Consider the following 12,953-nt stretch of genomic DNA (forward strand, 5'->3'; position numbering starts at 1 on the left):
GATTTTGTCATTCACACTTGTTATTATTTCTGGGTGTGGTGTGATATTAGTACTTGGAATGGACTACTTTCCTTAGCTCCAGTACGTATGTTTTGGCACTCAAAAATTGCCTTGTACAAGTCTGTGCTGGATTTGCTTGATTGTGAATAATCAAGAACAGTCAGCATGGTTTTGTTGAAGGGAAGTTATGTCTGGTCAACTTGATTGCATTTTTTGAAGAGGTGACCAGGTGCGTGCTTGAATGCAATGCACTTGACGTGTTAGGCTTTTCATAAGGTCAAACGTGGGAGACTGATAGCGAAAGTAAGAACCCATGGAATCCAAGGAAATTTGGTTAATTGAATTCAGAATTGTCTGAGTGGCAGAAAGCAGAGGGTGATGATCAAGGGCTGTTTTTGTGAATGGAAGCCTGTGTCAACTGGGATTCCGCAGGGTTGAGAATTGCTGTTTGTGGTATGTATAAATGAGTTAGATTTGACTAAAGGAAGGTAGATGTGTAAGTTTGTGGATGATACAAAAACTGGTGGGGGCTAATTAGTGAGAAAGATGGCCTTTGATTACAGGAGGATAGAGACACACTGGTAGGATGGGCTGATCTGAGGCAAATCAAATTCAACCCAGTTAAGTGTGAAATGAAGAATTTGGGGAGGACAAACAAGGTAAGGGAATAATGATGAACAGTAGGACCCTGGGAAGCACTAATGATCAGAGGACCTTTGTGTGCATTTCCATTGGTCCCTTAAGGTAGCATACAGATAGAAAAATGGTTCAGAATGTATATGGGATACTTTACTTTTTTACATGAGGCATGGATTTTAAGAGGAAGCTATGCTGTAATTTTAAAAAAGTTGGTTACACGGTAGCTCGAGTATTGTGTGCATTTCTGGGCCTGTATTCTATAGAAGAGAGGAAACCTCGTTGAAATTTACAAAATACTTAAAACAATATAAATGATAGATGCAAGTCAGATGTTTCCTCTGGTGGGGCATCAAAAACCACTGCCCAATTTCAAAATAAGGGGATACAACTTAGGTCTGCAATGAGGAGAATTGTTATTACTCAGAGAATTCTGAACCTTTGGAATTCTTTACTATAGAGGTCTATGGAAGCTTAATCTTTGAGTATGTTTATACTAGAGATTTGTGGATTGCTGATTACCACTGGTGTGCAGTGTTATGGGGATGGGCTCGGTAAAATGAATTAAATTGGATGATCAGCCATGATCCATGGGCAGGCTCGATGGGCTGAATGCCTCTTGCTGTTATGATGTTCCTACATGGTCATTATTAGGCTATCTTTTAAATTTCAGGTTTTTTTATAGAATTCAAATTTCACCATTTGCTATGGTGGGATTCAAACCCATGTCCCCAGCCTTGGTTCTGGATTACTAGTTTAGTGACATTATCACTACACCAAGAAACCTTAAAGCCCATTCAATGGATTTAAATTACCTCAAGCATATATTCCCTTATAAAAAAAAGTGTCAGCACAAATGTCATGTTAAAACTGCTAAATTTTGACTAATTTCTCTGAGATGTCAAACAAACTATGACTCACACAGCAGCACCCACCCATATTCCGAGTAATAATGGTAAAAGGCAGACAACCATTAATACTGCTGAAATGATAAGAAAGGGCTGTACCAATAAGTAGCCAAATAAATCACTGAAATAGGTCTTACTCAACTCCTAGTGGCACAAGCATCTATCAATTTTTAAAGGGCTGGTCATTTAAACAACTTTTATAGGTTGAGAATTAGCATTTACTCTTTATTAGCATTTACAACTTCGCTAAAAATTTTTAACTCCAACACTGCAGCTTAAGATCCTTGCTGCAGTAAAAAAAAACAGTCTGTTCAAACTCAGAACTAAGTTTAAATAGTCCTACAGAGTTCAGATTTCCCAGATGTGAGAGTTACATCCTGTGTCTGGCAAAAATAGAATTCGATAAAAATAGGCATGGTGGCTCAGTGTTTAGCACTGCTGCCTCACAGCGCCAGGGACCCAGGTTTGATTCCAGCCCTGGGCGACTGTGTGGAGTTTGCACATTTTTCCCCTGTCTGCGTGGGTTTCCTCCGGGTGCTCCGGTATTTTTCCGCAGTCCAAAGATGTGCAGGTCAGGTGAATTGGCCATGCTAAATTGCCCATAGTGTTAGGTGCATTAGTCAAGAGGGAAATGGGTCTGGGTGGGTTACTCTTCAGAGGGTCGTTGTAGACTTGTTGGGCCAAAGGGCCTGTTTCCACACTGTAGGGAATCCAATCTAATCTATTTGGAAATGGGGCTAAACTTTAAGGTCCCATCTCCATGACCCTGTAATTATCCCTTCAATAGCAAGCCAGAAGCTTCTGAAGTGCTTTGGGATACCCTTAAGATTAAAAAAAAATAAAGTGGGCCTCCCATGTCAGTTATCCCAAAATTTCACAGCTCGTGAAGTGCTTTTGAAGTTCAATCTGTGTTCTCAAACAGAAAATATGGCAGCCATTTTGCATATTGGTAAGTGCCACAAACAGCAGTGAGATAGTAATAATCTATTTAAATATGCCAGTGAGTGATAACATTGGTTAGAAAATACATGAATGATGCTTTTTAAATGCAAGTTCCAAAGAAGCCAAGAAGTGAAACATTTTTGGAATCAAACTGGTTCCCTATGCTCTTACCTTAAAATGGAAAGGATTGTCTATTGAATTTTCCACACAATCTTAAAGAGTATATCAACAGATATCTGTACATTAATTGTAATCTCTCAGTTATTATTTGTTACTCAACAGATACACATAAGGCACTTCATAAGATTTTAATAAACAGCAAATGATACTGTCACTTCATTTAGAACATCTTTATCAACCATTTTACTGTTTAAGGCCCAGACATCGAACTAATTTATAAAGCAGTTTTATGCTGCCATGAGAAGTCAATGAATTAAGATGCATTTGACAGAAAGAGGTCATACGAGCTGAAGTATTTTTATCACCTTGTGATCTTGTGACCTAATGGTTTGTTAAGATATTCCCCCTTATGTGACATCACCAATAATATAATGAACATAGTTGCAACTTAGAATTCATCGAAACCAAAAGTCCACAGGGCTTATGGTGAGCTAAATAAACCAAAGATTTTGTGTCAGAATTTTTTATGGCAGAATAATATTAACTGAGAGAATTGGATGGGTAGGTTGAGAGTTAAGATATCTTCTGTCTTGATTAATCCACTGGCTTTAGCATTGAGAGATTTTCATCTGTGCACCCTCTGTTTGCCAGTCGTCCTGGCTTCAGAAGAGAAATTTTAAAATGGTTTTAAAACTCTTACCTGTTTCAGCCACTTCTAGCTCCACATCCACTTCCCACAATCTTCACTCAGCTTGAAAACCACAGCATATTCCCCCCTCTCAAACCACCAGTTAATCTTACCATCTGTGTACAGTGCATCATGGTTTCCACAAATTCGTAGAGGGATTCTGCCAACACCAGCTGAGTCTTCTTGCGAACTGCTGAGAAGAGCAGGTTAAAATAGCAGAGATCAGAGTAGGTAAGGCTACTACTGGCTCTAACTGCCTGTCAATCTAGTATCTACCGACAGGTGATGAGAGATCCCTGTTGTTTTTCTTTGAGGAAGACCCAGTGCTCCCTGAATGATGCTGACCAATCAGAGGTCAGTAGCTTTTCGTTATAGGCAGTGCCTGTTTGAGGGTTGACAGCTTCTGGCAATACATTCACAAGGGATCCATGGTTGGTAATGTACCTAAGGTACAGCTGAGTAACTGTGGAATAAGGCTCACAGGAAGGAGCCATCGACTATAATGGGTGGCTGGGGAAACGGTTCAGACGAAACAGCGGGAGTTCCTCACAAAATAATCTCCTCCTCCTCTTCTCTCCTACCCACACACACACACACACGTTTCTGATACTGAGTCCCTCGATCAAGCACCAACTACCTTGAAAGAGAGACTGACTTCCCTGCTTGGTGACTGCCTTGGTCATCACTGGTTCAATATCAGTGGCAGCAGGATGAGGTCCTTCAGTAGGCATTAATTGCCTACTCAAAGGGTACAGTTAGTGTCAGGGCAGAAAGTCATCATGCCTGCAACTAAAAGAACTAAACCAACCCTTTAATTTCCGAAATGTTTGTCGAGGAAAAAGCAAGTGAAGCATCTGCAGAAGGTTTAATAAGCGAGGAAAAACATTCATTTTAATAAGAGCAACTCGACCTAGCCATGATATTGGCAGGACCCTCCATCTTTGAATGTCTTGTTTAATCTTGTCAAACAAATGAACAAACTTAGCCTTGAATAACAGATCAAAATTAGAGGTTACAGTGAAGTCCAAATAAAGAAAGCCTCCGTGTGCCCATTTAAAGGGGAACCCACTTTTAACGTCTGGTATTCCCCTAAGATCCCCATAGGCATAGCCTCCAATTATGAAAAATTGATCTTGTAACCTGAGAAAAAGCCAAATGAATTAATACATTGTATCAACTGGAGTACAGGGAGAACTAGCCATTTGGATATAGAACTGGCTCAAAGATAGAATACAGAGGGTGGTGGTGGAGGGTTGTTTTTCAGACTGGAGGCCTGAGACAAGTGGAGTGCCACAAGGATCGGTGCTGGGTCGTCTACTTTTCGTCATTTATATAAATACTTTGGATGTGAGCATAAGAGGTATAGTTGGTAAGTTTGCAGATGACACCAAAATTGCAGGTGTAGTGGATAGCGAAGAGGGTTACCTCAGAATACAACAGGATCTTGATCAGATGGGCCAATGCACTGCAAAGTGGCAGATGGAGTTTAATTCAGATAAATGCGAGGTGCTGTAGTTTGGGAAAGCAAATCTTAGCAGGACTTATACACTTAATGGTAAGGTCCTAGGGAGTATTGCTGAACAAAGAGGCCTTGGAGTGCAGGTTCATAGCTCCTTGGAAGTGCAGTCGCAGATAGATGGGATAGTGAAGAAGCATTTGGTATGCTTTCCTTTATCGGTCAGTATTGAGTACAGACGTTGGGAGGTCATGTTGCGGCTGTACTGGACATTGGTTAGCCCACTGTTGGAATATTGTGTGCAGTTCTGGTCTCCTTCCTATCGGAAGGATGTTGTGAAGCTTGAAAAGGTTCAGAAAAGATTTACAAGGATGTTGCCAGGGTTGGAGGATTTGAGCTATAGGGAGAGGCTGAACAGGCTGGGAGCGTTGGAGGCTGAGGGGTGACCGAATAGAGGCTTACAAAATTATGAGGGGCATGGATAGGATAAATAGACAAAGTCTTTTCCCTGGGGTTGGGGAGTCCAGAACTAGAAGGCATCGGTTTAGGGTGAGAGGGGAAAGATATAAAAGGGACCTAAGGGGCTACTTTTTCACGCAGAGGGTGGTACATGTATGGAATGAGCTGCCAGAGGATGTGGTGGAGGCTGGTACAATCGTAATATTTAAAAGGCATTTGGATGGGTATATGAATAGGAAGATTTTGGAGGGATATGGACCAAGTGTTGGCAGGTGGGACTAGATTGGGTTGGGCTATCTTATCGTCATGGACGGGTTGGAAGAAATTGTCTGTTTCCATGCTGTACATCTCTATGACTGTATGACCTCTTCCTCAAACTAAGGCCTCTAATCTGATTAAATGCCCACCCCTGCCCACCTCCAAACCCACCTTAGGGGAGGATTTTAAATTTTGCTTAGTGTTTCAGAACTGGGATGGGTGTTATGATGGAAACAAAGTCGTGAGGTTAAAGCTGCGTAGCAGATATCAAGAAAAGAATATTTTTAAAGTAATAATGTAATTCTAATGATATAGAGACAAGAAAGACTGTTGTAGAGTGGATGTTTGGAATATGGAAGTGAGAAAAGTATCACGGTGGCGATTTGTTCTCAGGAATTGGGTGACACAGGTAAGGCTGACATTTATTCCATCTACCTAATTACTCAGAGCCTTCTCCTGGGAAGCGCAGTCCTTATGGTGAATGTCGAACTGCTGAAAATAGGAGCAGGAGTAGGTCATTTGGCCCTTTGAGCCTGCTCTGCCATTATGATTATGCCATTATGACCATTCAGTTCAATAGCCTGTTCTTGCTTTCCCTTAATATGCTTTGAACACTTAAGCCTCAAGTGCTATATCCAACAACATAAAATCATAAAATGTTTGGCCTCGACTGCGTTCTGTGGTAGAGAATTCCATTGGCTCACTACTCACTGGGTGAAGAAATTTCTCTTCACAGTTCTAAATGCTTTATTCCAGAACCCTAAACTGTGACCCCTGGTTCTGGACTCCCTTGATATCAGGAACATCATTCCTATATGTACTCTCTATCTAGTTAGAACTTTATAGGTTTCTATGAGATTTGCCCTCTCATTCTTCTGAACTCCAGCACCTAACCAACTCAGTGTCCCCTCATATGTCAATTCTATCATCCAAAGAATCAGTCAGCTAAACCTTGATGCACTCCCTCTATAGTACATATATGCTTCCTCAGACAAGAAGCCCAAAACTGTACACAGTATTCCAGGTGTGGTCTCACCAAGGCCCTGTATAATTGAAGCAAGTCATTCCTTGTTCCTGACTTTGAATCCTGTCACTATGAAGGCCAACATACTATTTGCCTTCTTTATCGCCTGCTGTAACTGCATGCTTTCTTTCTGTGACTGGTGTGCACAGGGCTCATTTCACATTCCTCTCTCAATTTATAGCCATTTAGATAGTAAACTGCTTTCCTGTTTTTGCTACTAAGTGTATAACCTTATATTTATTCCACATTTTCTTCCATCTCCCATGCATTTGCCCATTCATTCAGCTTGTCCAAATCACTGAAATATTTCTGCGTCTTCCTCATGACTCACCTTTCCAGCTTTGTATTATCTACAAATTTGGAAATATTAGATTTAGCTCCCTCATCTCAATCATTAATATATATTGTGAATAGGTGATGTCCTAGCATTGAGAATGTGAGCACAATTCCTTGGATGAAATTGCAAAGCTAATGTCTTCAAGTGTATCAATTTAAGGAAAATAGAACTCACTCTGAACTGTTTACCTTAGTTTTATTGTTAACTTCCTCCTTTATTTTGGTCCGTTCTTGAAAACGTCTTCATCACTATGTTGGAACCTGGATCTATGAGTTTCTGGTTCTAAACATTACTGTCTTTTTATCTCCACTCAACCACTGCACTGCAGAAAAATCTTTCAGTCATCTGTTCTCTGAATTAATTTCCACAACTATATAAAAGGAGTTTTTTCATCTCACTCTTATCTTAGCATAGGGTCAGTGCCAGTTTAACCAAGCATAGATGATTTGACAAACCTTCTCCAGTGAACCCAGTATCACATATGCCAGTCTTTAGCCAATTCAATTCACTCCACGTGATGTCAAGAAATAGTTGGAGACATTGGATACTGCAAAGACTGTGGGCCCTGTTAAAATTCCAGCAATAGTACTGAAGGCTTGTGCTCCAGAACTTGCTGCTCTCCTAGCCAAGCTGTTTCAGTACATTACAACACTGGCATCTGTCCAACAATATGGAACATTGCCCAGGCATATCCTGTACATAAAAAGCAGGACAAATCCAACTCAGCCAGTTACCACGCCATAAATCTACTCTCAATTATAAGTAAAGTGATGGAAGGTGTCATTAGTAGGGCTATAAATCAGCACCTACTCAGCAATAACCTGCTCAGTGACACCCAGTTTGAGTTCTGCCAGGCCACTCAGCTCCTGACCTCATTACAGCTTTGGTTCAAACATGGACAAAAGAGCTAAATTCCAGAGGTGAGGTGAGAGTGACAGCTCTTGATATGAAAGCTGCATTGGACCGACTGTGATGAAGAGGAGCCCTATCAAAATTGGAATGTATGGGTATCAAGGGGCAAACTCTCTGGTGGTTGGAGTCATACCTGGCACATAGGAAGATGGCTGTGGTTGTTGCAGGTCAGTCATCCCAGCTCCAGGACATCTCTACAGGAATTCCTCAGGGTAATTTCCTAGGCTCAACCATCTTCAGCTGCTTCATCAATGATCTTGCCTCCGTCATCAGGTCAGAAATGGGGATATTCACTGATGATTGCATAATGTTCAACATCAATCATGACTCCTCAGATTTTGAAGCATTCCATGTTCAAGTGCAACAAGATCTGGACAATATCCAGGATAGTACTCAGACTGACAGGTGGCAAGTAACATTCGCGCCACTCAAATGCCAAGCTATCACAAAAAAGAGACAATCTAACCACTGTCCCCTGACATTCAATGGTGTTACCATCATTGCGCCCTGCACCATTAACATCCTAGGGCTTGTCATTGACCAGAACTAGATTCACAAATAAGGACAGTGCCTACAAGAGCAGGTCAGAGGCTAGGAATACTGTGGCAAATACCTCAACTCCTGACTCCCCAAAGTTCTAACAACATTCAAGAAGCTTGACACCATCCAGGACAAAGCAACTAGCTTGGTTGGCATGACATTGACGCTCAGTCGCAGCTGTGTGTACTATTACAAGACACACAGCAGAAGTTTACCAAAAGTTCTCAAACAACACCTTCCAAACCACTTGCATCTAGAAGGACAAGGGCAGTCAAGACATGGGAACTCCACCACCTTCCAGTTGCCCTCCAACCCACTCACCATCCTGACTTGGAAATATATCACTATTCTTTCACTGTCTCTGGGTCAAAATCCTGGAATTCCCTCCGTAGTGACATTGTGGGTCAATCCACAGCAGGTAGACTGTAGCGGTTTAAGAAGGCAGCTCTCCACCACCTTCTCTGGGGCAACTAGGGACAGGTAATAAATGCTGGCCAACCAGCAATGACCGCATTCCACAAATTAATTTAAAAAAAAGGCTCTTTGCCTGAAGAAAGCTGCATGTGACTAAAATTTCCAGTTCTATTTCAAGTATTATTTATTTTGTGTTTTATGGCTCTACATAGAAATGGAAATGACAATAAAATAGAAGCACTGAAGTAGAGGCAGTGGACAAGTTTAAGTACCTTGACTTAATTATAAATACTAAAGTTGCATCTAGAAATGAAACCCATTGTGGATTAAATATAGTGTTCAGTAACTGATATAGCATCTTGGAGTCCAAAAGTATCAGCATGAAACTGAATAAAATGTCTAGTACAGTCACCAGTATGGAGTGTTGTGCTGAATGGATGCACCAATGAACTCTGTAAGAAAAGGATGAGAAGAGGCTAACAGTCATTGAAATGTAGGTACAGCAGAGGGTGCTCAGATCACCTGGATGCACAGAAAGACAAATCAGTTGGTTCAATCAAGTATGAGATTAGGGTATCAAAAATATTGGCAAGTACAGTTGGAGGGGGAGAGAGAGGAAAGATAGCCTAGTACAGACATTAGAACTGAACACCAGACAGCCTTTTCCAGGCAACAATTCAAGGAAAAATTGAGGGTACAAACAAAAGAGGAAGAAGAAAAATAAATAGGTGGATAACATTGAGAGATGGATTGACTGAGTTTTGATGAAAGTCAGAGACGTAAGGCAAAGCCATTGGTCGTACTAAAGATTACTGTGAAAAGGAAAATGCACAAATTCATTTTTCAAAACCTCCTTAAAACCCAGCTCTTCGAATGTGCCTTTGTGTTTTCCTCTGCTTCTTCTTGAAATTGATTAATTTATTAATTCTTTTCTTGGCAACCACTTGCAATTTTGGTGAAGCACTTTGAGACATTCATTCATGTGTAGAGAAATATCTTAAGATGCTACTTAAATGCATTTTCTCTATTCTGTTCAATAACTCACACTTTGAACAGTTGGTGACCTGACAGTTGTTTATGACTCAAGCTACACCAAGCAGACATCCTGTGTAATTAATCTAATGCTTCTGCCAATGTTAGCTTAGTGTGAATATGCACTGAATGGGAAGAATTCAGAATCAAATCGCAGATCTTGGTTGACACTCTCACCACTCTGCCAAAACATCATGGCTCTGAGCCTCCTTTCAAAGTTGAGCAAACATTGTTGGCTGTAAAGTATTGAGGCAATATTGCACTATTGTATTTTTAATGGAATTTTAAATTGATGGTTGTATTGGTGGATTTGTTGGACTTGAAATATTCTCTGGCAATTTTTGAAGAAGAGTGATGAGCTTGCCAGATTCATGGTCATTTTTCTGTCCTCATCCAAACCATCAGAAATGAATGCTTGATATTTATGTACCTGCAATTTGTGGTACTGTGTTGTGCACAAATTGTCAGCTGTCATTTCTTATTTTGAATCATGGAATGTTTGCATTGCTCAAGGAAGCCATTTCAGCTATCATGTCTATGTCAGCATTGTGCTTTGCCACTCCCTTGCCCTTTCCCAATTAATCACTGATCATAAGTGCTTGTAAGTATGTCTTTTTAATCTACTTTATTAGGTACAAGCAGCTTTCTTCCCTGCTTTCATTTCGCAAACATAATCAAGCAAGATTTCAGACTATGCATTGATTTCCAGTGTCAATATTTATATTTTATTATTTCAAAAAATTATTTTTTCTATATCTTCCCAACCCAGTCTAAATCAAATTATTAACAAACTTTTAAAACACCAATTAATTCACTAATCTCAAAGTATTCCTGAGCAAATGTTGCATTGTGATTTGAACATATTAAATAAGACCTATATGTGCTGTGGTATTGCTTTCAATGTAAAGTTCTCCCAATCCCTTAATACTTCCAGCGTGAAATATTATTCTCATAAATATTAACATTTAGTATCAGACATTTTAGAAATAAGTTTTTATTTTCAGGTTCTTATCCGATAATCCCTTTGAAAGCCAAGGTTGTATCTGTCTCCACTACACTGAGTTAACACATTCCAAGTCCTGACCACTTGCTGCATGAAAAAGGCTTCTTCCTCATGTCACTTATTTTTTGATAATTCCTCTCCCGACGTCCCCACCAGTACCTTTCCACTGACACTCTAATTTGTTTGGCTGAACTGGTCCTCATCCTTAACAATTTCTCCTTCGAATCCTCCCACTTCCTCCAGATGAAGGGGGTAGCCATGGGCATCCGCATGGGCCCCAGCTATGCCTGTCTCTTTGTTGGCTACGTAAAACAGTCCATCTTCCGTAGTTACATCGGCACCACACCCCACCTCTTCCTCCGCTGGGTCTGGTCGAGATGCTTTTCAGAGGATTGGTGTGGACTCAGTGAGCTGAATGGCCTGTTTTCACACTGCAGGGATCCTATGAACAACTTAAGAGTCTTAACTAGGGCAAAAGCTGCCCTAGCTCTCCGCAAAATTGTGGGCAGATAAAGGGCAGACAGGGAAAGTCACCAAAGGAATTTTATGGACCTCTCTGCCTATAAATCTTCCAGCACAAACCCAGTAAATGCTATAATCTATTATAAATGATAAAACAATCACTTGAATAATAATGATCTGATTATATCAGCAAATGGCAAGTCATGTTTGACGAACTAGTTGGAGTTTTAGAAGATGTGTTAAACAAAACTAATAAAGGAGAGCCGATGGATGCAGTATACTTAGATGTTCAGCTTTGGACAAAATCAATAAATGGGCAAGAACACGGCAGATTGAATATAACGTGTAAAATGTAAGATAATCCACTTTGGTAATAGGACCAGATATGCAGAGTGTTACTTGAATGGTGAGATGTTGGAAAGTATAGATGTACAAAAGGACGCAGGTATCCTTGCCAATAAATCAATGAAGAATAACATGCAAATACAACAAACTATTAGGAAGACTAATAAAATATTAGCCTTTATTTCAAGAGGATTTGAATAGTGTAATTGTGCTTCAGTTATTTGGGAACTTTGTTAGCCCGGAGTTCAGATTGAAGTTTTGGTCTCCTTTTCTCAGGAAAGATTTAATGCCATGGATGGAGTGCAATGAAGGTTCACTAGATTTCTTCCCAAGATGGCAGGACTGACTTATGAAGAGAAATTGGGTCACTTGGATCTGGTAGTCTCTAGAGTTTTGAAGAATGATTGGTGTTTCATTGAACCTTGCAAAGTGTTTAAAGGCATAGATGGGGTAGATGCAGCTCAACGTTACCCCTAGTTGGGATGGGGGCACAATTTAAAAATAAGTTTGGGTTCAAGATGAGCTGAGATTTATTTACTCAGAGCTTTCTTGAATTCTCTACTACAAATGGCTGTGCAAGCTCAATCTTCAACTGTGTTTAAGTAGAATTTAATTGATTGATTTCTGATTATCAATAGTATAAATGTTTATTGGGATGGTGTGGGTAAAATCCATCAAAATGTTCGAATAGTCATGATCATATTGAGTGGTGGAGTAAGCTTGACAAATTGAAAATGTCTTTTTATTAATTAGCCAACCAATGGAAACAAAGCAGTTTAAAGTGATAACAAATTCTACTGGATGACACCCTTCCCTGAACCTCCCTCTGTTCGAGCAAAAGCAGCAATAGCTGTTCAAGTCACTAACTCGGACATTTCCTTCCTAGTATCAATCTTTTCTCAGGACTGTAGTAAACCTCCAGTAACGGAATTATTGGATTAGTAATTCATGTTCTGGATGTTTCAAACTTAATGTATTTCCTCATTTCCATATACAGAATCTTTATTTGTAACATCCAATAAACATCTGTATCAGTTGTATACAACCATATTGTAAATGGTAAACAGTTGATTTCTGTGTCTTGTTTTGTCTGCTTGTTTAATAAAATGAATGACTCAGTGAGTATTTTGTACCTGACAAGCTTCTTCATAACGACAGGTGTGATTACTTCAAGTTGCAGTATGGCCTGATAAAAACTGTAATTATGGTTTCAATAACCCAAATAGAAATGCTGCACAATCTTTTTTGTTGATATTCCATTTTCCAAAAATAGACCTTTGAAATGGAATGTGAGCCAAGTACAGTATATTATGTGGAAACGTGCTGAATAATTTACAGTGAAGTGAAGCACATGGTAACTGGAGACCATGTCTAGTCGAACACCATAAAAAACACATCAAGTGGGATATGCCTAGTG

At 40.0% G+C, this 12,953-nt stretch overlaps 1 protein-coding gene across 10 annotated transcripts in view; it reads left to right on the plus strand.

The window, feature by feature from the left end:
* Positions 1–12,953, plus strand: part of LOC148150466 (uncharacterized) — a 229,662-nt gene that overhangs the window by 21,478 nt on the left and 195,231 nt on the right. For 4 of the 10 annotated variants that reach the window (XM_087986604.1, XM_087986602.1, XM_087986603.1 and 1 more), the window contains exon 2: positions 5,783–5,876. The exons of the other annotated variants lie outside the window; for them this stretch is intronic. In XM_087986604.1, coding sequence (XP_087842730.1) covers positions 5,820–5,876 — 57 coding nt within the window. In that variant the 5' untranslated portion in view covers positions 5,783–5,819. The remainder of the gene's footprint in view (positions 1–5,782; positions 5,877–12,953) is intronic. 10 annotated transcript variants of the gene reach the window in all.

This window comes from Chiloscyllium plagiosum, unplaced genomic scaffold (assembly GCF_037043375.1).
Source record: "Chiloscyllium plagiosum isolate Xiang-an unplaced genomic scaffold, Cpla_swu_hap1 HiC_scaffold_4, whole genome shotgun sequence".
NCBI classification, from domain to species: domain Eukaryota; kingdom Metazoa; phylum Chordata; class Chondrichthyes; order Orectolobiformes; family Hemiscylliidae; genus Chiloscyllium; species Chiloscyllium plagiosum.